This window comes from Glycine max, chromosome 12 (genome assembly GCF_000004515.6).
Source record: "Glycine max cultivar Williams 82 chromosome 12, Glycine_max_v4.0, whole genome shotgun sequence".
NCBI lineage: Eukaryota > Viridiplantae > Streptophyta > Magnoliopsida > Fabales > Fabaceae > Glycine > Glycine max.
Window position 1 is genome coordinate 9,903,984 of NC_038248.2, and position 25,684 is coordinate 9,929,667.

The following is a 25,684-nucleotide window of genomic DNA, read 5'->3' on the forward strand; positions in this document are numbered from 1 at the left end:
TTTGACTTATCACCAATAGTTTGTTTAGGGTTCCAAATTAAATGTTGACAACTAAACACAAGGATTGCACTTGCTATAGGACTTAACCTAACACCTTATGGCATGAGCTAACAATAGCCATGCACCACCCATGTTTGTGTTCCCCAAGGCACCCCTTTCTTTCAAGAGGATTCTTGGCATGTCACTTTTGCTTCTATTGTAACAAAATACTCCCTTTTTATGTAGAAAAGACATGTATCAATAATTATGATTTTACGTATGGACAATTTCTCAATATCTTCTCCATTCGCAACAAAATCTTTTCTTTTTGTGATGGTAAAAAAAACATGCTTTGAGTTGGAATCCCATTCTAACTAAGGATTCTTGTGGTTTTAGAGGATCTAACTACAAGATAAACAGGAACGAAGAGCTTGCCTTGCCCTTCTTTTTTTCCACCCGACTCTTCGCTCTTAAGAATATTGCTTTTAAGAATGAGTGATTGTCCTTCTTTGACCCTTATTTTCCAACTTGAGAACAGACAACTAATGTGTTTTGCTTTTTGAACAAGGTTTTATGATCAGTCTACGACCCCTAGATGTCGAATACGTCCTTGGGGTGATCTCATAGTTCATATGGGTGCGGATCAGTGCTACTGTTGGCATAACAACTGGTACACCATAGGTTGGCCTAACCCAACCCTCTCATACTAGGGTTGGCTCCTTGCAATTCTCCTTTTAACACCAACAATAGATAGGAACTGAATTGTCTTACAACGTTCTAAACCCAACTCACATACAACTTGAATTGGTGAACAACCGAAATCTTGGGACTTTCTTCAACCCTAGGATGTGATGAGTAGAGACAAATTTCCCCTTTCCCCAATCCATGTTGTCTTTTGAATCCCTTCATCTATCCAACCCATGATTCCAAATCAACAAACTTATTAATCAACTCATGAATTGAATAAACTAATCTAATGATCATCAAAATCTTTCATATTATTCTATATATATGTGTGTGTGTGTGTATATATATATATATATATATATATATATATATATATATATATAATATTCTAGAATAGAATTCTATTTTTGTTAAAATAAAAACAAATATTAAAACAAAAACAAAGAATAATAACTTTATTATTTCAATTTATTTAATTTTGAATTAATACAGAAGAAAATAGAAAAAAATATCTTCAACAACCACAAATGTTGGATGTAAAAATGAATCGGTAGGGGAGCGTTTCGCCTTAGAGTGAAGGACCCGCGTGAGCAATGTTGGACGAAGCGGAAGTGAGAATGTCGACTTGAGTAACACAAACGTTGGTGATAATCTAATGTCTCGAAAATCAAAGGGTTCCTCTGCAAGGTTTGTCCACGGTGAATTGAGGCCTAAGATCAGGCGAAAGTAATGTGAAAGAAAGTCAGATAAAGAGAAAATCTTTTACGTGAATGATAGGTTTGTTGTAAAGGACAAGAGGTTAAAACTCCATTTCTTTCACTATCCTTCATTACTAAGATTCTATAGGTATTTGGTACATATATATATATGTATATGTATATATATATATATATATATATATTAATACTAAATTGGGAAATAAAAAAATGATACCCTTGCTTTTTTAGGGTGATAAGGGATAGAGAAAATGCCTTAAGCTAAAGTTTGAGTACCAGATGCTATAACATTGAAGTAATCCATCCATACTCTCAGGAAAAAGCTTGAACAAACTTCAACAAATGGGTACATGTACTTGAAATCGACATAGGTGGGTAGGTTGAGACTACTAGGGGCGCGAGACAACTCTTTGTAAGGATTTTAGCAAAATAGTCTTATAACTTCGAAAGAAGGGGTGCTTCCTCACAATGGGGTTACCCAGAATCTTACTTATCAAATTCTATCATGTCTTTCACAATGGAATATGACGAATTCACCATAGTGTATCTAACCCATGCATAATATCACGAAAATTTGATACAAATCATATCAATATGTTCATTTTTATCATTTTATATTTTTCAGCTACTTTAACGTATCAAATACTTATAATTTAGTAAGTTAGCTTAATAGCTCTGAGTTATCAACTTTTAGTTAAATTTTCAGTTAATTTTGTGAATAGCCTATATGAATGACTTTACGAATGACCCATAATTCTACTACAATGATTGTATACATCCCAATACCTACTCAAATTCAATAATAAATTGAGAGTCTTAGTCTCTCAAACTCAAAAGAGTTATTCTTAGATTAAGTTGATTCTCCCCTTTAGAGAGAAGGAAGTGTAACTTATACCAATCATTACATTATTCAATGATTTTATATAGCATGATTATCATGCTTATTTGAATCAAATTTTATAAAAATTGATCAATAAAATGATAAAATGATTTATATTTTACTATATTTATATATATATATATATATAATAATATTAATAATAAGCTTTGACTTATACCATTGAGGTATCAATTTTTTTTATTAATATAAAATTTTATAGATATTTAATAATTTTTATATTTGTGTTTTTTTAACGTATACTTCTGTTTTAGATGGAGTATGATAACAAGTTATAATTATGAATCTATTAAAGGTGTTACATGCTAATGTATTCCTTCTAAAAAAGAAGTGACTGTAGGTTAGCAAACATATGTGTTTTAATTTTTCCCGTGTTGAAGATCCTTGTTTGTATGGTATGAACATTATTTAGTATTTGGTGCCAAGATTTTGAAATAAGTCTGTGATATGAGAAACAATCAGGGTGCATATTGACATTCTACAAATGGCAAAGGGATATTGTAACATTTGTAAATCGTAAGGGATGTGCATGTAATATGTGTAAAATACAGTGAGTACAGTGAAATATTGGTAAAAATAAGGGTGTGCAAAAGAGGGAATGAGTGTTCTATTAGGTCACTCATGTGAAGGATAATTTTGAGGGGTAAAAATGTAATTCAATTTTTAAAACGAAACTTAGTTAACATCTGTACACAAAAAGATGTCAAAGAAATGGTTTGAAACCAAAGCATGCCATTTGTAATTCATGTAAAACATGAGATATCATTGTAATTAGTTCCAAAATTAAAATCACATTTTTACTAAAAATACAGTTTAAATTACACATTGCCACGTGTGCTCAAGGTCAATGAAAAGGTTCACATATGCACTAATTTAATTTGGGCTCTAGTTTTTTACAAGATCACTTATGGTCAAATAAGTTTTACAAATATTCACTAATTTTTACTACAAATGGTAGAAGAATTAGAAGCATTCTCTAATTTTTACTCAAATAACAGAACTCAACAAAAGTTTTAAAGTTATTTTTAGTGGCCGCATTTTATTTTTCTACTCACAATAACTATCATTTTAACTTAAAAATATTTTTTAATAGTATTTTCAAGATACTTATATTTAAACCAAAAACCACTTTGTTCAAAATTAAAATTAGAAAAGGTAACTCTAATATAAAATAATCTAGTAATTATTTTTTTAGAGAATTTTTTTAAAGAAAATTGGTTTTATGAGAAACTATTCATTTTAATCAGATTTTAAATTCTGTTCAGTTTCTGATTATTTTGAAAAGCTGAACAACCACCTAAAAACCTAAAAGAAGTGCTTCTATTAGAAAAGCAGCTGTAAGAAAGGATTCCTAAATCACAATTTATTTTTACATTTGAATTGGATAACTTTTTACCTAACATGTTGAAACTTAAGCACTCCTAATTGATTCACTTGTTTGTTCTTTTGGTTACTTTCATCCGATAGTCTAGCCAATAGAACGTTTAATCCCACACGAATAGATGGAGTATATTGTTAACAAAAATATAAAAGAGACGCTGAAATAAATCATTTGTAAAGGGGCTATCTCATACAATGATTTCTATATATGCACAACTAAGCTTCTATCTTAATTATCTGGTTTGTGACGCGCAAAGTGTGTAAGGAAAACTGGTAACTCAAGAAATCTTTTTTCGGGTATATAACCATTGGGAAAACAAATGTAAGTGCCATGTCATAGAGCTGCCATCATTGTGCCTCTGGCAGCCTCACGTTTTAAAACTGTAGCCTTGCCACTGCCACGGAAGTACATATATACTTGCTGCAAAATATAAAATCAAATAGTCAAACAAAAAGACACAAGTAACTTCAGGAGAATTACCAAGTTAGATTAAGTGTTAATATTATAAAAACCTGTATAACCCAGATGCTCAGCACTGACTCGAGACAAAAAAAGCCAAATCCAATGAAGTAGAATATCTGCAATTCAGCACAACAAATATTAACATCATCTCAATGTGAAATCATAACTTGAGAATGCATCCCTTTGGTACAGAATAACTATATCCAACTATTTATCATCCAAGGTAGGTCATTATTATAAAAGCCAATATATACGCAATTGAAACTTACCCCAACCAATGCATTGTCGCCCAACACGTCAATCGCAGCCAAAATGCCTCTGTCCACATCATAACATAGAATACAACCATATTAGTTTTAGTAGAAGTAGGATAAGAAAATAACAAATGTATTTGTCATATTGCTGATCTACAACAAAATCATGGAGAATATACCATCAACCCTGACATGACAATATAATTAATTGATGATTATGAGATAGTCATTAATCATTATATTGAGTAGATACAAAACTAAACAACTAATACTTTTGTAGGGTATACTGCCTCCAACTTATGCACCTCCAGTTACATAATTAATGGATGAAACCCCAGACAAAACATAAATAAAGCTCAAATAAAAGACGCTTCAGCCCTCCCCAGTGTTTTCCTTGCCTCCAGAAGATCAAATCAGGAAAAGACTAGTTACAGAGGAATATCAGTTGGCAAAATATACCCTGTAAATGCAAAATTAGAAGGACACTCACGTGAGAGATTTTCCTTTGAAGATAATTGGTGGAGCAACTGCCGCTAAAATGCAAAAGGCAATGTGCAACTGCTTGTAGAAAGAGGGGAAAAAGAAATGAGCACTTCACAAAATTAGTACAGAATTAGGGACTACAGAAGTAAAAAAGATAAAACTTGCCATGTAAAGCAAGAAGAACCAGCCAAATTTCAGAGCACTGTCAGTCCTGTAACACGTGATGGCACACAATTATGAAACAGAAACAGCATTAATTTGGAACAATAAAATCAATAATAAACTAACAAGAATTCAGATAATAGAGTGATTACTGCTCAGAGTATAAATATTGCTAGAAAAGTATTAACATATCCATGCTTTTTTAATGTGATTTTGAAGATGGTTATGCATTTACAGACTCCACCTGCCTCTCCCATTCATCTCATTTCCCCTCTTCTTTTGGTGTCCACTTCCAAATAATAAAATCAGATCAACTTATTGCTGAAGGTAAACTTTGAGTCCACGGAGCTTTACAATCTAACACAATCACAGTATTGCCTTTCAAATGCTCACATTCTTCCCACACATTATCCTGGTGTACACACTGCTCTAGCAGTAAAATATTTGATGATTCATAATTTAGCTTAAAGCTAAGCTTCATATGCATCTTTTTTTTTTCCTTTTCAGTTAAACAAATAGGCTGAAAAACTCTTAAGCAGATATCCCTGTTCTAAACTACAAAAATTGCATTAAATCTGATTGAACACTACCTCATAGCACGATAAAGAGGGCGATACCACAACACATAGGATCCTGGAGCACCAGAAATAAAATAGATAATTGCAAGAAACCAGATGGTTGGACCTACATGGAGAGACAAGTCTGTTAATTAAGCATGACTTAACAAGATTGATGCAATATCCAGTTGCAAGACAAACCTTCTCCTTTGATCCAAGCAGTAGTAACTGCCACAATATTCCATAAAAGACACAGAACCAAACCTGCAGATATTACAAAGTTGAAAAACTAAGACTAATACAGTAATTAAATTATAAATTATGATTAAAAGATATTTACGCTGCCGAAATTATGGGGATTTAGATAGAGGAGGAGGAAAAGAGAATATGTTAATGTTGAAATTATGAAATATAATTGATATTGATTAGATGTGATGTAAAATACAAGATATTAACACCTGAGTATACTAATAGTCTAATACAAAACTCTAGTTGAAAATAGTTTGATTTTCTTTCACTTAATAAAATATCGAACACTTAATGTGTCACTTCAAATGCTAGCTAGATCTTATGTCATGAAAACAAAGGAAGCACTATTTCTAGATAGTTTAATAAATGAAGGTTTTTCAACACTTTAAGTTTGGGCAATGCATTCAACAAGTATATAACAATAAAATACATGGCAAAATTACTAATTACTTACTAACTCCATCAGGAAATATGAAGTGAGAGACATGCAACTATGGAAGTACTTTTTTATTTTAAGTAAAATATCAATCACAGCTAGTTTTGTTGCTCATATAAGAAAATGCCTTAATAATTTGTATACATCTTGTGAATTATACTACAAGTTTCCATTTCATTTACCAACTCAACTACAAAGTACAGATTACTTCTCATCAAGTTAGTAGCTAGTTATGACTTAAAACATTCTAGAAGACAGTTCTGGAGTTCAACATACCCAACCATGTTGTAAATGCAATGTACTGGATCCTTTGAAGATGTATTGGTATTTCCTTTGCAATGTCATGATGAATGATGGGAAAAAAAGGTGGCCAATTTTTCTCCTCTATAACTATTCCAGCTGCAAATGGAAAAAATAAATAAATTAAAACACCAAAATACAGACATCACTCTAGTTGATTTCTATAAGAATAGGTGAACTCAATCAAATACCTCGTGCTATAGCATCTTCCCTTCGTTTTAGTTCCTACAGAACATTATAAGATAATCAATTTCCTGATTACAACAAATGATATTGTAGCATAATGGCTAAGTTAATTCATAGTAAGGTTAAACTAAACAAATGTAGCAATAAAAATCAGAAATCACAATTTTAATTAATGTACTGAACAAGATTCCCGACAGAAAGTTTACCCGCATACTAAGTACTAATATACTAATACAGTAATACTAATATATTAAATATAAGAAAAAGTGGCCACATATCACATAATTGACATAACCCACTCTTGCTACCAATTAGGTCCCTGATTAACTTAGAATCTCTAGATTCATTTTAATTTATTTGCACATATATAAGATAGCAATATAAAATATTGAATCTGACAAACCAAGTCTCTAACTCATATAAAAGTAAGTTGTATACTTGGTTCTAAAGATATCAAATGAGATATCAAAATGAATCACCTGTTCCCTTCTTTTCAATTCAGCCTCTTTAGCTTGAAGTTCCTTCTCCTTTGCTTTTATGTCCTAAAATTAAGAAGTACATAATTAAACCTTTGGTAAACAACAACATTGAGACAGATAGTTTTGATATCTATTTCAATATTTTCATAATCTAGCCTACCTTTGCATTATCAAGGGGGATGTCAATAGTTGCCCCACGATCGTAAGGCTCTGGAGGAAGGGGCGAGAGCCTTGAGTTTGCAGAGGGAACACTTCCAGTGTTCTGCAAATTCAAACAAATACGCAATAAGTTAATTAATATACAAGGCATTTTCTCTTCTTCCTTTTACATTTATGCTTAAAAGGAAACACATTAAATTTTAGGAAAAGGACCCCAAAGAGAAAGTAGGAATAAAAAGGACACCAAATCATCCTGTTGACAAATTATTGGAAAAGAACACCATAATATAATAGCAGTGCATCACTCTAGATTCAGTAACCCCCTCAAATGCCAAAGGAAAAGAAACAGAAATAGCTAGAAAAAAGAAAACCATTATACAATGGCAGTGCACTACCACAAACTGGTTCCCAATTTCATGACAAGAAAAAACAGCATAACATAGTAGCAAGTCAGTCCAAAATTTAGCTCTTGACCATTTGGTTGTAGACTTTTATGACCTTCTTACTACGCAATCAATACAGGGAAAAAGCCTATGCAAACCAAGGACACTTAAGACAGCCTTCCAAGGAAACTGGGTAAAATTTGCTTCTTAGCCCCAAGTGCAAACTTTACACAGAACATATTATTTCCAATCTCCACCTCAACAAAACCCTTCCTCAACTACTACATTAAATAAAAAATAGGCTGCACTGAGACAATTGCCTTCCAACTTATCTGCTACCCATAATGTCTCTGGTGATCATAAGTCATAACAGAAGACATTGAGCCATTCTGGTTATCCACATACTCTTGCTATTTCATAGTCCTTTTCATAGGCTACAAAAAAACTTAGTAAAATCTCAACTCAAAGAAATTCCATACATACACATCTACCCTTCTAAGTTAGTAAACCCTGTCCTCACTTCCTACTTCTTTGCTGATGACTGAACCTGAGTCCAGAACCACCTGATGTCTTTGAAAGCTCCATCCCGCAGGCTCTTATAACCTGATGGTATTGTTACATCCATCCTTCACAAAAAAAGAAAACCCTACTTACATCTAGAACCTGCCTCCACAAATCATCACTTTCATGTGAATAGGAAAATAACTCCATGACCATTCACCGTGAAGTTTCATACTGAGATCTCATAAGTTTCACATTCCTAGTTTCCCTACTTGAATGGAAGAGATGTCTTGACAGCTAACCAAGTGAAACTGAATATCACTTGCCCTCTTCAGAGGAAATCAGTTCTCATAATCATACCCCACAAAATATCCGCAGTAACAGAGATGTCATCCATTTACAACTTTACAACCTATTGTACGGGAATCACTTCAAATCTTGTATTGAGCATTAATATCACTCTTTCTCAATGAGAAAACGTCAATTCCTGACAATCATGGTAATATGAAAGAGCATTATCACTGAATTCTTGTTCTGCCAAAACTCAATATGATCCATTCCACAAGTAAAAATAGAAAAGAGTCCCTTCTAGCCTTTTGTATTCTGCAACAAGCAATAATCTTCAATAACTCAACAATGCAAATCAATATTTTTCAACATGAGTGTGCCATTACTATAATAAAAATTACAACCACTCTCAGAGAACTCGTACAAAGCCGTCCAGAGTAACATTACCAAATTACCAAACTACCAATGGATCCCTCCCAACCCATCAAGTATATATAAATCTATAGATTAATTATGAAGGGGGAAATACCACACAAATATCAAAATTCGATATATTAATTTCCAGACAGTAAGACCTGTAATAGTTATCACCCTTGCACTGTTGCACAATCAAAATACAGATGATACATATCAAAAGTCAACAACCAACTGATTCCTTTATTTGTTAAAATATTATTTCATAAAGTGATGTATTTTACTGAAACAAATCTCAGTTAGAGGAAAAGGAAAACTTACAGTAGTATAAAATGCACCTCCACTATAACTTGATTGCCCTGACCCTTTTCCTTTAGCTGTTCCATCCTAATATTATTAATAAAAATGTTAAATGTTTTGGTTCTTAGAATAATAATCAAATAAGCAAGACAAAAAGAACTCAGCATATGTGAGGTGGCATATCTGAAATTTCAAATCTACAAAAGCAACAATCATGTTCATGGCATAGTTAGATGAACATTTTTCATTTAATAATCACTAACCGGTCAACAAGAGTATAGAGAAAAATTATGAAAAGTCAATCTCTATTCATTCATTTACGGAATGACTGATTGAGAAACTTGATGTTATTGCATACTTGATTGTTTCCTCCCCATAAGACAGAATCGTTATGTAAACACACGTTTAACCTTCTTTAATATCATGAGATTTACATATCCGTTTTATTTGTGAGGGAGAACTACCAGAGTAATTAGTAAAATGCTATTTGATTTTTCTTAGCTAGAATTTCCTTTTTATACAAGTGTGGCTGTTGGCCCGAAATATTTGGTTTTCGTCTGACCACTATAATATCATATAAATACATTTCAAAATTGTATTTTATGTTGAAACTTGAAAGCATATCAGCAAAGTTAAAAAAAAAAAAAAATCAATCGATGGATAGATTTTTCAACGGAGAAGCTAGTGACAGAGCAAAATGATAAAATTTCTTTCAATTTCAAGTAATCATGACTTAGCCAACATATTTACAAATTAACTACATTGTTTAGCCAGTCGAAAAATTTATCCCGAGACGAAACACTGTTTGCGATGGTTCTTCGTCTCAAATCCCTAAATCAATTTACAGCATTAATCACGTTGGAAAAAACTATTCCACCGTTAAATAAACAAACAATTCAAGTCGTTCAGCCTCATAAAAAGTCAGGTGCATTAACCAAACTGTAAAATTGAAACGAACGGTTAAAATCAAAACTAATTAAAATTCAGTTACATGACTAATAAGATTTTTTTCTCCACTGGACTCTTACGATGTCACTAGATATGTCTGCGGTTCGGCAATTAGTTAAAATGTTAAATTACACATCCAAAAATTCACGAATGATACATGAGGCGTTCAATTAACGAACGATCTCGAGTAGCGGAAACAGATCTAGGAATCGCGAAAAAACGATTATGAACAATGAAAAAGCGAATCGAAGGAGTTAGGGGAAAATGAAGACTAACCGCGAATGGATTAACCTCGATTGGTTCTTCGTCGAAGGGATTGGGATCGTAGCGACTCATGGAATCAGAGTGATAGAGAAAAAATGGATGTGATTGTTGCTGCAATGTGTGTGTAACTGAGAGAGAAGGCGTTGGAATCTACGGCTTCCTCTCTTCCCGATTCTGTTTCTTTCTGACAAAAACTTCACACAAACGCAAAATCTGCATGCGTCCTTTTTATAACCGTCTCCTTCACTTCACTTCACACTTTTTTTTTTTTTTACTTTATTTTATTTTGAGGGAAATTTATTTTATTCTCGTTTTTTATTGACAAAAAGGTTATACAGCAATCTACACCCTAGAAAGTCTTTATACAATAATTTAATGGATTTGTTGATTTTTATATCATATACGATAAATTTATTAATTTTTAAAATAATTATTTAAAGTAATTTAAATAATAATTTATAATTAAATAGTGATGCTTTTTTATATTATAAATGTATGGATATTAAACTATTTTTTATTTAAGAATTTTATCTTATTTTTCTTTATTTAGAGTAACTTTATTTTATTATTAAAACTAGGATATATTTAAGGGGGGTGTATTGGATTAAGATTTCAAAGGATTTTAAAAGACTTTTTTATGATTAAAAAGTCTTGTGGTATTCAATCAAGACTTTTATAAAATATAAACAAATCTTGTGGTATTCAATTAAGACAATAAAGATTTTTTTTTCAGGGCAACAAAATCTGTTGGTATTCAATTGAGATTTCTTACCACTTTTAAAATGTCTTTTGGTATTCAAAAGTAAATAGATTTTGATGGATTCTTTTGTGGAATGGATTTTGAGAGACTTTTTAGTTAGAAATACACATAAAATACTCCTCCAACAATCTCACCCAAACTCTTGAGACTTTTCATAATCTTCCAAAGACTTTTTCTTCTCCTGCCGAACAAGACACAAACCACTACCAGGTTCATTCTCTTACAACTTTTCAATCAATTTTACCTATTTTTTTAATGGCAATCGATAGTCAATATTGTTCATACTAAATGTATATTACGCAAATCAAAAGAAAAGGGTGCTGTATATACTTCAAGATTTCGTATTCATATTGTTTTCAACGTCCAGGCAATGAATATGCATCAAAAGAATGGCAATTGATATGCATCAAGATTTCATATTGCTTTTTTTTTAGTACTGTATCTGCAAATCAAAATAAAAAACTCTTTTTTTTTTCTGTTTCTTCAACTTGTTTTTTTACAACGTCCATTATTATTATTATTATTTTCTTGTGTTATTATTAAAATGTTAATTATTAATGTGTTATTATTATTTTTTTGACAGCGTGTTATTATTATTATTATTGTGTTAATAATTTTTTAATTGTTATTGTGTTATTATTATTGTTATTTTGTTAATAGTTTTTTTTTAAATGATTTTATGATATATGAGTATTATTTTTATGGAAAATGCTAACATGTGCCCTTAAGACACTTGTTAGTGTATTATGTATAGAAATTTTGTATTGAAAGTTGTGCAATTTACTTTTTTAAAAGTCAAAAATTGTTGTTTTTAAGACATAGTTACTATTGGAAGTATCCTTAACATGTGCCCTAAGTGCGCATGTTAGCATGACCCTTATTTTATTATTAGGTAGTTTTTTATTGGTTTTTCTATTGAATTGTATATTATTCGGGATATAGTCACTATACTTTTGACAATTAGGAAACAATAACTATTTTTGTCAAATAACTAGTTTCTTATATATATATTAGCGATCAAATGGGGGATTCACAAGAAAATAACAAAGGAAAGAGTAGAGACAAAGATAATTATGTATCTTGGACTATGGAGGATACCAATGAGTTGTTGCACCTCTTGGTGGATGCTATGAATAGGGGATTGTGTGATGCCAATGGGTCACTTAGCAAACATAATGTAGAACGAATAATACTTCCTCAACTCAATGCAAAAACTAATAAATTCCCTAAAACTTATAGTCATTATTTGAGTCGGATGAAGTGGTTTCGAAACCAGTATAACATGATGTCAACCCTTATGCGCAACAACTCTGGCTTTGGATGGGACCCAATTGGAAAAACTTTCACTGCTCATGAGGATGTATGGAAAGATTACTTAAAGGTGAGCTAAGTTCATAATCTTTTAAATATATTAATAGTTATAAATTTAGTAAATTATAATATTTGTAGTATATTAACAATGATTTTTTTTTAGTCCCACCCAAGTCACAGCAAACTTCGAGGAAAAAGTATGGTTGATTATGAGTATTTGAAGATCGTTGTTGGGGGTGGAGTTTCTAGCGGGAATAATTCTATATCAGTCGATCCAGATGATACTGATGCAACAACTTTTGAGCCAGAAAATAGAACTGTTGGGATAGAAGAATTTTCATATGATCCTAATAGTGATACATTCATAACACCAAATAACTATGAACCAGCATATCAGCCTCCATCACCAAACCAACCAAGTCCACCATCCCACCCCCTTTAGATTCAGAGGTTCCCATAGAAAAACAAAACTGTCACAAGGTTTAAAATTTCTATCGTTTTTATTTTCTTTATTCAAACATTATAATTTATTTATCATCTTTTTCATTCACTTTTGTAACTTCCGTTATTTTTTTGTTTAAAATGTATTAATCTTTCAAAATCTTAAAAATCCATAAAGTACTTTGAAATCTTAAAAATCTGTGTTAGAAATCCATTAAAATCTTAGGTTAAGAATCCTGATTGTAAAAAGTCTTTTAAAAAAAATCTTTTAAAATCCCACAAAATCAATACAATCCCACATAATCTTTTAAAATCTTCAAGATTGTTTTTGTCAAAATATTCTCTCAAAATCCCAATCCAATACACCCCCCTTAGATTTGTTTATTACCTTATTAAAAAAATGCTTTGTGTGTGATTTCCTTTAAAATTAAAAAACTTTCATCAAAAGAATTTTTAAGAAATTTTATTAAAAGAATAAATATTTTATTTATTAAAATTTTTAAGCATTATATGAAAGTGATATTATGGTATAAGATTTTTTAAAAAATAATAATTCGTGTGTCATATTTTAAAGAGAAAAAGGAAATTTATGTGAAAATAAACAAAATTTTAAAAATGAGAACTTAAGGTGTTGTAAATAACAATCCTTAACTTAAGAATGATAATTCACAAAACATTTTAAAAAGTTAAAAACGATTAAATTTAGTCAATTTGTTCCAGATGGACGAAAGTTTAACAACTAATAATGGCCCTTCAATATATTTAAAAGAAAAATTAATTCTTTAGTTCCTTTTTAGATTTTCAGAAGTAGATTCGGATGTTTATAATAATTTTTGACATATTTAATTTAATTTTTATCATTTTCATTTTATATATTAGTCCTAATATTTTTTTCATCTGAGATTTGACTATCGGTTCTTGTAATTTTCATTTAAGTTTTATTGGTATGTCTGGTTCATGACGGTAAACATTTTTTACAAGAAAGAATGTTTTTTGAATTTGATAAAATTATTACAAGCAATAATTTTTTTCTTTATATATTTGACACATGTGAAGTATAAGACATGATCTCAAGATTACTATTAAACAATAACAATTTCACATTAATTAATTGATCTATCCGCAGATGGTAATTTTACTCATTCTTTTTTATTTGTCAGTATATCAGACTTAAGTTTTGCTCATTATTTTTTATTTATTGATATACTAAACTTTATTTTCTTTTATGAAAAGAATATCCTTATAAATTTATTTATTAAGGCCAAAACCTAAACCTAGAAACAAAAATCCAAGTTTATTCAAGTATGAAAATGAGACACCTAATTTGTAAACGAAAAATGGAGATTTTCGTGGCAAAAGTCTTGTAAAAGTAGCATTGAAAATGAAATGCATTCTTGCACCTCTTCACCCCTTAAAATTGTTCAACTAAGGCTAACTTTTTGGCTTATATCGTATTCAATAAGCCACTCAAACAAAAAGAAAGGCTCTTACGTGGCATCCAAAAGTTATGAGTACAAAAAAAAATTAATGTTCAATTGTTTTCTGGGCCAGTAGTAAGATTTCTCTTTCAGTGCATAAGGGCTTGTCAATTCGATTTAGCATGAAACCTCACGTAGAAGACATTCTTTGTCTAAATGTTTAATCATGCAACACATTGCATAAACCCTCAGCCAAATTTGGTTTGATGCTGATCTATACCAATCGGTTTAAACTTCAACTTCAGATGATTTTTTTTAATTGGCATAATAGATTGTTAAGAAAAAACATAGTTTAGAATTTGAAAATTTAGAAATTAGAACATGATTTAAATAAAATTCATCTCATGTAACCTTTTGCTAAATAACTCTGGTCTATTGTTTCAATAAATTTTAAATAACTTTTATAATTTAAAATATTTTGACAGAAATTTTGGATTTCTGAAAAGGAAATTTAGTACAAATACTATTTCGTAAAAAAATTATGGAACAATGTGATTGGTGAATGTTGTATAAATGAAGACATTTATTGATATGGAGTCACCATAAAATTGTCTTTTCATAGGGACTCATCATGAATGATTATTGATTTCATCTATTTCGAACTCAAATTCGTAAGAATTTTCTCTTACTAAATAGTAGAACTGAAATGTTAAAGGAGTCTTAACTTGTAAAATTTTGTTAATTTTGGCTAAATTTAAAAATTTACTTGAAAGATTATATAAATCGATTGAAAATATGAAACTACTTCATTTACCTATTTAATAAAGGTCTTATACCTTGATAAATAATAAGTACAAAGATCAAAATTAAGCTAAAATATAAATACATTCTTTATCATCCAAAAATGTTATACTGTTGAACAAATTTCCACTAAAAAAAACAATTATTAGGATAAAAAATCGTATTGAATAAAAGTATAAGAATGAATTGTCTAATTTAACCAAAAACAAACATCATAACATAATAACTTTCAGAAAGAAAAAAAAAACATAATAACCAAGTAAATATGTTGGATACAAAAAATTAGAAATTGATTATTTAGTCCTGAAAAAAAAGAAAATTGTTCTCAAAATCCTAAAATTTTGACCTTTAGATCTTTTTAATTCTAAATTAATTAGCATTAGTTAACACTACTAAATGCTAACATGATACATCACATAAAATGTTCACATTGATATCTTTTTCCAATTTACATAAATAATCATAAGGAGTATTTTTAGTTTTCTATTGAATTTTTTTTATCGACCAATATTAGTTGTTAGTTTTATTAGATTGTTAGTGGAAAGATTCAAATCCACAACCTCTCTTCCTCTCTTTCTCCCTTCAATCATTGAATCTCTCTTTCTAACCACCAAATTAATCTTATAATTTCAATTGTCTATCGAGATTAATCTCTTTTGAGGGATCCAAAGACACTCATAGGTGAATTGCCCTCTCTCAACTAGGTTTCTTTATATATAAGAATTAGAATTTGAACACATGACCACTTATTTAAGTAACTTGAATATATTACCACTCAAATCAACCATTTGTAGTCACTATTATCATAGAGAGAATAATCATTTCAATCCTTGAAAAATTAGATGTTGGTTTCTTTAAATCTGAAAGGAGGAAATTGGTTGGAGGTTTTAAATCTTCAGTCCGTTAGTCATTGTACATGTGTTAATTAGTGGTAGCTAATACTTAAGGAGATGGTGATGCAATACTGGTTACATAAGATCGTCCATGTAACATCAATTTTATTTCTTAAGAAGATGACTCAAACTTACAAAAGCAACAAAAAAAATATCAGACACCTTTAGAACCTCCCCCTCCATCTTTGTTTCTTCTCCACACATTTCCATGATTCACACGCCAAAGATCAATCTCAATGTAATCCCCACCAAACCACGAGGTTTCCCTGAATCATCCAATGTTTGAACATCTCAAGTAGATAGCTCTGAATTGAAATTCCCACTGTATTAGAATATGTACAATATTCTCCTCTAGGAGCTTACCATTGAGGAGGAAACTTTTGCGTTAGATACTGAATAGAGTTCTTCAGCATTAGATACCTTAACGATGAACAAGAACTGAATGAAGTATCCAAAGAATCACAGTGTCAGGTCATTGCTCAATCACAATGTTGATTTGTTGGTGTTTCAATATAAGATTATGTTTTGGATAAAGTTTGGAAAGTACTTTTACAAATTTTCAATATACATCTCTGAATTATAATAAGCAAAATGAAGAAAGAAGAAATAGTTAATTTGAGATTAGGTATTTTTAAAATGAAATTCAAATATGCACTAAAATTGACTAGGGAGGATTTGGATTGTTAGATTGGCATGGTCGGGCAGATTAAAATAGAAGTTTTGAAAGAGAAGGAAGGACCTCATGTGATCACGAGACATATATTGTTTTAATTCTTTTCTTTTAATTATTAATTTGGGAGGCCTTGATTTGTTTTCGAAGTTCACATTTTTATATTTTTATGATGCCCATGCATAACTAATATGATAATATCCATGTTAGTCTTTATCTGATATTTTAAGAAATTCACTTTTTTATATGGAATTCTAATAGAGAAAATATAGCAACAGTTTTCTAACACCAAGCTGTATTCTTTATGTGGTTGGTTGTTCAAGTTTGTAATCTTCTTTTGTAGTTTTGAGATGCTAATTCTTCTATAAGAGTGGAGCTTATGCCTACTGTTTCAAGTGAATCATTTATTTTTCTGGTTGTGTTCTTTTTTCATTTTTTAAGCATCTAAATCATCATCATTTTTAAGATAAACACAACCTCGAATATATCTTATGTAAGACTCAACATGCAAGGTCAACAACCCATTAGAGTTGATTTAGAGGTGAGAAACTTTAGTAGTTTATATGAAATCCTAGATTCAAACCCTATTGCAAATTCAAGGTTAGTTAACGCAAGAACTAAATTTACTGACAAATTAAAAATCTAGATACCTTGATAACAATTATTTTGGTCCTAAAAATGAACAAATCCTGATCTTTCAAAGACCAAAATACAATGATTGTACCCTGACATCTTTTTATAGTGTACAAAGAACAATCAATAAATTACAATGCTTGTCTGTGATAGAATACAAATGATCAACAAACTTTTATTACGAAGGATGAACCTAAAAAGCACAAGGATGCCAATACGGAATTACATTGCTATCAAGAATTTGGAAACTATTACCAAACAAATGGGTTAGTTAGCACGCCGCTACAATACTAATATGGCATATTTTAGTCCACTATGAAATTATCAGATATCATAAGACTACAAATATGATGGTTGGTCACTACCATTCTCTTAAGTTTGATTGCACAAAACTCTTGGTAGAACTTGGCATGTGAATGTTGAATAGGTTAGTAGGAAATAATGAAGCATGGAGACAACTAATTGGGCTCCCCTCAGATAACATGATATCTCTACAAGTTGATATTCAGCAAGTGGATCTCTCATCTCTGCACATTATGATAAATTCACATACAAATATCACTACCTTTCTCATTTTTCATTTGATTCACTTTGCTGAGACTCCTTCCTCATCATATTTAGTAAGTATAGGACGACCTCGGACATTGCTGGCCTAAATTCTGGCTCAGACTGCATTACATACATTCAAGACAAGAAATTAATTCCATAGAATAAAGATAAATAAGCAAATAATAACTGGAATTTAAGTTCACAAAGACAAAGGGTCACCTGAAGGCATCTAGAGATAATGTCTGCAAAATTTGACAATGATTTTGCTGGGTAATTTCCATTTAATGAAGGATCAACCATCCTTGATAATGCATCGATATCATGAAGTTGGGGAACTGCCCATCTGACCAGAAATTGCTCCCCTCGTGCTCGTGCCCTGTCCAAGATATTCCAAATAATGAATCAACTGGATAAAAAGCCAAACAGATTACTGATGTACTTTGATTATGCATTCTCACCTATCGTGCGATTGACGGCCAGTCAAAAGTTCTAACATGATCACTCCAAAGCTGTACACATCACTTTGGTATGTGTAAATTCCAGACTCAAATTCTGGCGCTCCATAGCCATAGGCAGTTAACAGGTTCCCCGAGAGCTAACAACACAGAATATTAACAGACTTATAATGCAAACTACATTGACATATTTAATGATATGCTATTCAACAATAAATACTCCTACCATAGCATGAGGTACATCAACAGTCCCAGTAAAAATTTAATCATTTCCCTCATAATGTCGAAACAACTTTTACAACATCAAATCATGTCTTACCTGACTGACTGATCCCGAAGCTATTAATGGAGCTAGACCACAGTCAGAGACCCGCACGGATAGATCATCATCAAGGAGAATATTGGCAGACTTCAAATTTCTATGTACTACAGGTGGCTGACATTGCTCATGCAGATATCTTGTTAAAGGACAAGAAGTATTAGATTTAGCACCTCAAATCTTGTATTTTTAAATACCTTAAAGTAAAGAAATCAAAGTTACCAACCCTCAACTTCCAATTATGTTTTTGCATAAGCTTCATTTATTTGTCTAGAAAATCCTATAGCTCTCTAAAGAGACTGAGAAAGAGATTTCTTAGACAGATCATTATTTGGTCAGAATCAGCAGCTTATGTTTTTGGGTTCAATTGGTTCTTGAAATGGTGTTTAACTATTTATAATCTCTTTCGTACAGAGAATAGAGCATAACGTATTTTGAAAAACTGTAAGATCCACATCAAGAAGCATTTAGATTTGAGGATAAGCATGATGTTTTACCAATTTACACTTCAGAAAGTTCTAGTTTTGAATAAATACTTTCAGCTTTAAATGAATTCATTGAGGAAAATTGAAAAATTAAGGCAGGACAAACTAGAATTTGAAAACAAAAAACTTTGAACCCATTGTAAGCTACAATAACAAGCTTGAGCAATTTCTTTTCTTGATGATAATGGTTACTTGACTTACTCTAAGGCTCTAGCTGCCCCAAGTGAGATCCGAATACGAGAATTCCATGAGAGTCTTGTTTTGAAGTCATCATCTGAGTGGAGTGCATCATACAGTGATCCATTACTGCAGTACTCATAGATTAGAAGCCTTTGATCATGCTCTGAACAGTATCCAACAAGCTCAACAACATTTGCATGCCGTATTTTGTCAATATTATTTATCAATTCAATAAATTCATCATCCTTCTGGTGTGCAGAGGCTCTCTTGTCCAGTTTCTTTACAGCAAGCAACTGACAAATTATAAAGAAAAAGGCAAGTGTCAAATATGAATCCAATGAAGTGATAACACAAAAAAGATTTTTTAGCAAGTGAAAGGGAAACAGAGAGACCAGAATCAACAAGTGATCCACAGATATTGGTAGTTAAATTTGATAGATCAATATATGCATTTAGCAATTTACCATGTCATCCAATAAAATATAGAATAAACAATCTTATATAGTTTAAAGTTGTTCAAGAAGCATGGAAGTAGCAGAGACCTAAGCATTTGTGTTAGCAAAAAGAAGAGGGAGCCATGGATGCATAAACCACAACTGCATTTTGGAGAAAGACTTCTCGTATAAGATTTTTTCTTTAAAAAAAAAATTCAAATGTTTGAAATATGCATTATCATGCAAGAATAACCATCAGAAAACACACCACAAACTGCATCAATAAAATATTTGCATGCTTTCTACACTATATTTACCATCAGACTAGAAATGTTGAAACAAGAACAAATAAGAAGACAATGAATATCATCTGTTCAGCTAAATGAAAAATTGAGAAACTACCAACCAAAAAAAAGAAGACAAAGTATCAATCACATTAATGTAACCACTATTGGCTATTTAAGGGTGATAAAAGTCAAAGAAGACAGAACACAATCAATATAATTAATAATCAACAATCCTACCTTTCCATTAGGAAGCTCTGCTCTATACACATTACCCAACATGCCTCCTCCTATAAGATTTTCTTGAGAAAAGCTATTTGTATACTGTTGAAGGGATGCAATGGCGAAAAATTTTGCAAAAGTGGGAGGAGGAACTGAACTTCTAATGGATGGATTCACAGGATTGACATTAGTCCCACTGCGGGATGAGGCTGGCTCAATAATCACCTTCTCAGTAGGAGGAGGAGGTGGAGGTGGAGGCGGGGGTGGAGGCGGGGGAGGGGGAGGGGGAGGAGGAGGCATTGAATATACTTCTAGAGTACTCGTATCTATCTCATGCTCTACTGGCTTTGGTATTGTTGCCATTCTATTTCTATGCACATCCTTCTCTTGCTCACCCTGTGGATTTGGAGTAACCCAAGTTCTCCTGCTCTCTGCTTGATGACCCTCTTTTGGCTTTGGAACATCCCCTACTGGTACTGTTGTAATAAATTAAAATTGTTTAAAAATAAAAAATATTTAAACTGGATAATCCTTCCAATGGACAATTAAATGTTAGATAAAAAATTAAATGAAGGACCAAGGTATCTTTATTTGCCTTTTTCCATTTGACTAGGTGGTTGGACTAAAGCCTCATAATCCCTAGCATTTTGTCTTTCACCTCCATATGCACCAATTTGATGTTGCTTGGACCTTCTGTCATCCCGTTCTCTTCTGCTACACCTTGGAATAAAGAGAATAAATCCTAGTAACAAAATAATGAATCCCAACACACTAGCAATAGATATCCAAACCACCCTTTTTGTGGATTTTTTGGATTTCCCAGTATGTGATTCATTTACTGCAGTTGGTCCATCAGCCTGTTTAGTAGGTACACGACCAGAAGATGGCGGTGTCCCAGAAACAGGAGTTCCGGGTGGTGCCCCAGAAATAGGAGTTCCTGGTGGTGCTATTGCTGGGGAGCGAGGTGAAGAAGCAGGAGTTGTAGTACCATTAACATTGAATGGGTTTCCAGCTTGTCTGCATAACAAATATCATCTTCAATAACTAAAGCTACAAAATAACTATATATTCTTCAAAATCAAATTTCTGATGTGATCAAAATCAGTAAATAACAAGAATAGAAGAAACTTCAAACTAGGAATAAACACTTCAATTTTCTCAATAGTCACAGAAAAAAGATAGCCACATAAGATAACCCAAAACTCAACCTGAACTCAGTCACATAAAATAACCCAAAACTCCACCTTAAATCCTGCTATTGTGAACTGGACGATAGTCTGATGACCACTTTTTTAAATGCACCTTGGCATTATCATTGTCCTATTGCTAACTGCTAAGTATTATTATCCAGGGCCAGAATCACTATTTTAAAGCACCAGTATACACCACACAAGCTAATATCCTCATCTCCAATCGGGGTGCAAAAGAAGTGTGTCTTATCTAAATTGGAAATTGTGAGAAATCTTGACTCTTGAAACTTTTCATAAATAGTGTTTCTTTTTCCAGGCAAATTAACTGAAGGCAACATGTAATTGGTTATTTAATAGAGTTGCCATGCTTCTGAAATTCTGCCAAATGCCCTACATCAAAGTATTATTTATTATTTATTCTCTTTCAGCCTTATATGTTCCTATTTTTGCTTAATTGCAACACTGGAGAGCTATGAAATTAACAAGGATCAGATAAAATTTCAAGACTTTGATTTTCCATATTCATTTTCACATTTTCTAATTCAAGATATTGTCCCATTTAAGCATAAAGAAGAAAAAGACATAAAGTCCTTGATTTTGTAAGACTTTCACCTGAAGGCAGGGATGCTTAGCAATTTTGGAGGTATTGGGCCAGCAAACTGGTTGTTCTCAACATTCCTGCTCAAACAGGACAGAATAATCACAAATTTAAAAGAGAATCAAGCAATACTAGCATTTAAATAGACAGCATCTAATCCTATACGCATTCTAAAAGCTATCCAATCCATAACAAAAACAGCTTTATAAACTAATACATCATGAAATATGGTTTAAGAGAATTACAAATCTTTCAGAGGAAGGTCTTGCAAAACATCAAGTGTCCCAGAAAGTTGATTGTTCTGTAAGCGTCTGCCAACAAGGAAATAGTGAGTTTGCTTGATACAGAAAATAGGTCATAATTTGATCTTGCCAAGAAAAAATACTAACAGGGTGGTCAGAGCCAACAAATTATCCATAGAAGGAGGCAATTCCCCACTCAAATTATTATGAGATAAATCTCTGCACAACAGTTAATGCCTCCATCAAATGTTATAATGTATAATGAAGCAAAGAATCTTCATTCAAATTGTCTAAATTAAAATGAGGCCATACAGATTGATCAATTGTGTAAGTGACTGAAAAGCATCTGGTATTTCTCCAGTTAAAAAGTTCTCATTAAGAGACCTGAAAGGAGATAATTCAATATAATTTGGATGAACTTGCATAATGTTTAATATCATTCAAATTTTAATATAAAACAGGAAAAGCAACAAGCTCACATGTCTGTCAGTCCAGTCAAAGTGGATAAAGAGGTCGGAATACTTCCAGTGAACTGGTTGGCTGCAAGAAAACTGCAAATACAACCCATCATGTATTTTTGCACAAATTGTTGGAAATAGCTAATATCACAGAGTTAGGTTATTACGTACAAGTTTCTCAAGGTAACTGGCAAACTGGATGGAATATTTCCTCCAATGTTGTTGCTGCTTAGATCACTAACTCCAAAATACATAGCAAATAGTAAAGAGGTTGCAGAAGCAATTTATGTGTACTATGAGAAGAATGACCACTGAAATTCATGAACCGAGGAAAATGCTATAGATGCACAAACATACACATGTTCATGCATATGCACACGGATAAATGCAGAGAGAGAAAGAATTCTATTTACATTACTGAGATTGAAACAAAAGTTGACAGTTTATCTCCCAGTTCTCCTCCCAAATTTGCACCATTTAGAACTCTGTCATAAATAAGATGATAAGAAAATTCATCATCATCTATATGAGAGATGTCAATAAACAAATCAACATGAAGAGTCAAGCCAAAGGGATAACAATATAACATACATTTTTTGTATGAATGATCCATTACACAGAATGCCTTGCCACCCTTCTCCACATGGATCTCCACCACTAGCAACCCACCCAGGCAGAACAGGGGATCGCAATGCAATATATAAGCTATTAATTGCAGCAACTGATACAATCAGAAAATTTTAGAACTCCTAGACTTCAGATATATGACAAAACAAATCAAGAATATGTTAAAAGCAGTAATTCATAAATTTTCTGTTCTAGTTCACAGCCACACAATTCAGTTACCCTCCACACATCAATCAAGACAAGGCAGAACATTCTAACATAGCACAATCAGCATTCAATATCAGACCAACTGAACAAACAAAACAAACAACAGAAGTCTTTTCCCACCAAGTGAGGTTGGTTACATGGATCACACGTTGCCATTCGGACCAGTTAAATACCAACAGACCAAATAGACATTAAAGCAAAAGGGAAATAGTAAAATTATAATACCAAATATTAAATCAAGGACATTTCAACATAACCATTAACTAAAGACTGAATAGGCACAAGAACACAAATTGTAACAGTTCAGTTTAAAAGGGGAAGTACGTTATCGACCCAAAAGCATCATCATAGAACACATGAAATCCTATTTGATTGCCGGTAGATATGAGAGAAGAAGATAAACTTCAACCACCATTGAAAAACAGTGAAACGCACACACACAAACAAACTATAATATTAAAAAAAAAAAAGACCCAGAAGACTGCACTATCAGCTAACCACTACACCTGTGTGGCCACAGAATCTTCTATCATTCACTACGGAGACCACACAAAATGCCAAAGGCCAGAGTAAGAATCCTTACCATCAGTGGGATCAGTGACTGCACTTGAAGTCTGAATTGTGCAGATATACAGAAATCCCAATAGAACTTGTCCATAGATCTTCACTCTCTCCCACTCCAAACCAGATCTCTTCCAACCCATTGATCTCCACCTCAAGCTTAATCTTCAGCACACAACTCTCAGTGAACCCAATCACAGAAGCATCCTCCAAACAGAAGAAGAACCAGGTCAACTCCCTTGAAGCTATTTTCCACCACCTCAATAAATCCAACCTACCAAAAAAAAAAACACCCCATGATTCCATTCACAGCATAAATATGCAAAACACACCCCCAAGATCAAAAACAATAAAATAAAATGCACACTTTTGTTTCAAGCATTAACCATGACCATAAAAAGATAAAATCTGAAAAATTAAATGAAATAATGAAACGAACTTACTTGTAGAAAAATTAAGTGAAGAGCAGAACAAGGTTGGCAAATGCTGAGAATTTGTTCTGAGATTCTACTAAGAAGAAGTAGTTACAATTGCTGGAGGAGTGCTGAAGAAAAAATAAACTTGGCGTATGAGATTGATGAAAGAGAAGGGAACGTAAGCACACACATAACATTGCATCAAAAAGGGAAATTTAGCTTATAATAATAATAAATAATCAATAAACTAATAATTATTGTTAAGTAGTTGAAACTTTCGTAAAACCCTAACCTTTGTAAAAGAAGGAGCTGGGAACAAGGAAAAAGGCAAAGGCAAATTTGGAAAGGTACAATGACGAAGGTAAGAGGTTGTCTCTGAAACACACTCTCTCTCTCTCCCTCTTCTTCTGTGTGTCTCAGTGTTCTCTTTCTCTCTCTTTCTATAAACAAAGGAAAAGGGTGTGCAAGAAAATGAAGTCAAGTCATATATACCTACTCTGCAAAAGTTTTTTTCAGAATGCAAGAGTTATTGTTTTCACGCGCCCAACGAGGGCGCGTGCATTTTCTTTGCTTTGCTTGTGTTCCATGCATAATTAAGATTATTATAATCTTAGGAGCAGTTTGTTTAAAATTATAAAAATGTATTAAAATAAGTAATGTAAAAACATACTTTTTAATAAGCAGATACAATTTTTAAAAAAAAATAAATAGCAACTTTTTTTTTAAACAAGAATAATTTAGATAAATATACTTAAAAAATACAAAAAATTGCTTATTTTATTAAAATAAATATTTTCTTCAACAAATAGATTTAAAGAAGCTTATCATTAATCCTAAATTCTTTCCAATGTTGTTGTTTTTTAAATACTAATAAATACTTATAATACTCATTTGTTGTTGCATGGTTCCACTTTCGTATGTTATTTTCTGTCATGGAATACATGTATGTACATGTTCCCCATTAATGGTGCGCCTTGGTGTTGTGTCGTTGGAAATTATTCCAACCTTGAAGAAGACCTGAGAAAAGGTAATCTGATTCCAACC

The 25,684-nt window shown here is 32.0% G+C and overlaps 3 protein-coding genes across 6 annotated transcripts; 1 reads left to right on the forward strand and 2 right to left on the reverse strand.

Moving 5' to 3' along the window:
• Nucleotides 1-3,790: 3,790 nt before the first annotated feature.
• On the reverse strand, nt 3,791-10,699 carry LOC100796729 (secretory carrier-associated membrane protein). Of its 3 annotated transcripts, none has more exons than NM_001255167.2 (13): nt 10,499-10,688; nt 9,296-9,361; nt 7,390-7,491; nt 7,230-7,292; nt 6,756-6,789; nt 6,541-6,663; nt 5,781-5,843; nt 5,613-5,706; nt 5,026-5,071; nt 4,868-4,935; nt 4,393-4,441; nt 4,174-4,239; nt 3,791-4,081 (listed from the first exon to the last, which is right to left on the reverse strand). In NM_001255167.2, exons 1-13 carry the CDS (start codon nt 10,556-10,558, stop codon nt 3,995-3,997), a joined length of 921 nt encoding a protein of 306 aa, NP_001242096.2. In that variant the 5' UTR covers nt 10,559-10,688; the 3' UTR covers nt 3,791-3,994. The 3 variants fall into 3 exon arrangements, with proteins under 3 accessions (NP_001242096.2, XP_040863017.1, XP_025980320.1); XM_041007083.1 differs by lacking the exon at nt 10,499-10,688 and adding an exon at nt 7,784-8,875 and having other exon boundaries at nt 3,808-4,081; nt 9,296-9,363; XM_026124535.2 differs by lacking the exons at nt 3,791-4,081; nt 4,174-4,239 and having other exon boundaries at nt 4,421-4,441; nt 5,022-5,071; nt 10,499-10,699.
• Nucleotides 10,700-11,937: 1,238 nt separating this feature from the next.
• LOC102667315 (uncharacterized protein At2g29880) lies at nt 11,938-12,999 on the forward strand. Its single transcript, XM_006592996.4, has 2 exons — nt 11,938-12,627; nt 12,721-12,999. The coding sequence occupies exons 1-2, from the start codon at nt 12,268-12,270 to the stop codon at nt 12,997-12,999; spliced, it is 639 nt and encodes a 212-aa protein (XP_006593059.3). The 5' UTR covers nt 11,938-12,267.
• Nucleotides 13,000-17,414: 4,415 nt separating this feature from the next.
• On the reverse strand, nt 17,415-25,105 carry LOC100499627 (LRR receptor-like kinase). Of its 2 annotated transcripts, XM_026124529.2 has the most exons (18): nt 24,933-25,105; nt 24,668-24,768; nt 24,247-24,498; nt 23,421-23,550; nt 23,243-23,314; nt 23,001-23,066; nt 22,851-22,922; nt 22,684-22,755; nt 22,519-22,590; nt 22,375-22,440; nt 22,144-22,209; nt 20,937-21,358; nt 20,360-20,817; nt 19,423-19,694; nt 18,737-18,875; nt 18,421-18,557; nt 18,182-18,338; nt 17,415-18,082 (listed from the first exon to the last, which is right to left on the reverse strand). In XM_026124529.2, the coding sequence occupies exons 3-18, from the start codon at nt 24,365-24,367 to the stop codon at nt 17,984-17,986; spliced, it is 2,421 nt and encodes an 806-aa protein (XP_025980314.1). In that variant the 5' UTR covers nt 24,368-24,498; nt 24,668-24,768; nt 24,933-25,105; the 3' UTR covers nt 17,415-17,983. The 2 variants fall into 2 exon arrangements, with proteins under 2 accessions (XP_025980314.1, NP_001237380.2); NM_001250451.2 differs by lacking the exons at nt 22,144-22,209; nt 22,375-22,440; nt 22,519-22,590; ... (5 more) ...; nt 24,668-24,768; nt 24,933-25,105 and having other exon boundaries at nt 17,736-18,082; nt 21,000-21,293; nt 24,247-24,367.
• Between the last annotated feature and the right edge of the window lie 579 nt (nt 25,106-25,684).

Coding starts and splice junctions, on each gene's coding strand:
- LOC102667315 (XM_006592996.4), top strand. CDS start 12,268: ATGGGGGATTCACAAGAAAATAACAAAGGAAAGAGTAGAGACAAAGAT. Junction 12,628..12,720: donor TATGGAAAGATTACTTAAAG/GTGAGCTAAGTT, acceptor ATTTTTTTTTAG/TCCCACCCAAGTCACAGCAA.
- LOC100499627 (XM_026124529.2), bottom strand. CDS start 24,367: ATGGGTTGGAAGAGATCTGGTTTGGAGTGGGAGAGAGTGAAGATCTAT. Junction 22,210..22,374: donor GACCTTCCTCTGAAAGATTT/GTAATTCTCTTA, acceptor CTGTTTGAGCAG/GAATGTTGAGAACAACCAGT. Junction 18,558..18,736: donor CTTCGGGATCAGTCAGTCAG/GTAAGACATGAT, acceptor CTGTGTTGTTAG/CTCTCGGGGAACCTGTTAAC.
- LOC100796729 (NM_001255167.2), bottom strand. CDS start 10,558: ATGAGTCGCTACGATCCCAATCCCTTCGACGAAGAACCAATCGAGGTT. Junction 4,936..5,025: donor GGTTCTTCTTGCTTTACATG/GCAAGTTTTATC, acceptor TTCTACAAGCAG/TTGCACATTGCCTTTTGCAT. Junction 4,442..4,867: donor TTCAAAGGAAAATCTCTCAC/GTGAGTGTCCTT, acceptor TGATGTGGACAG/AGGCATTTTGGCTGCGATTG.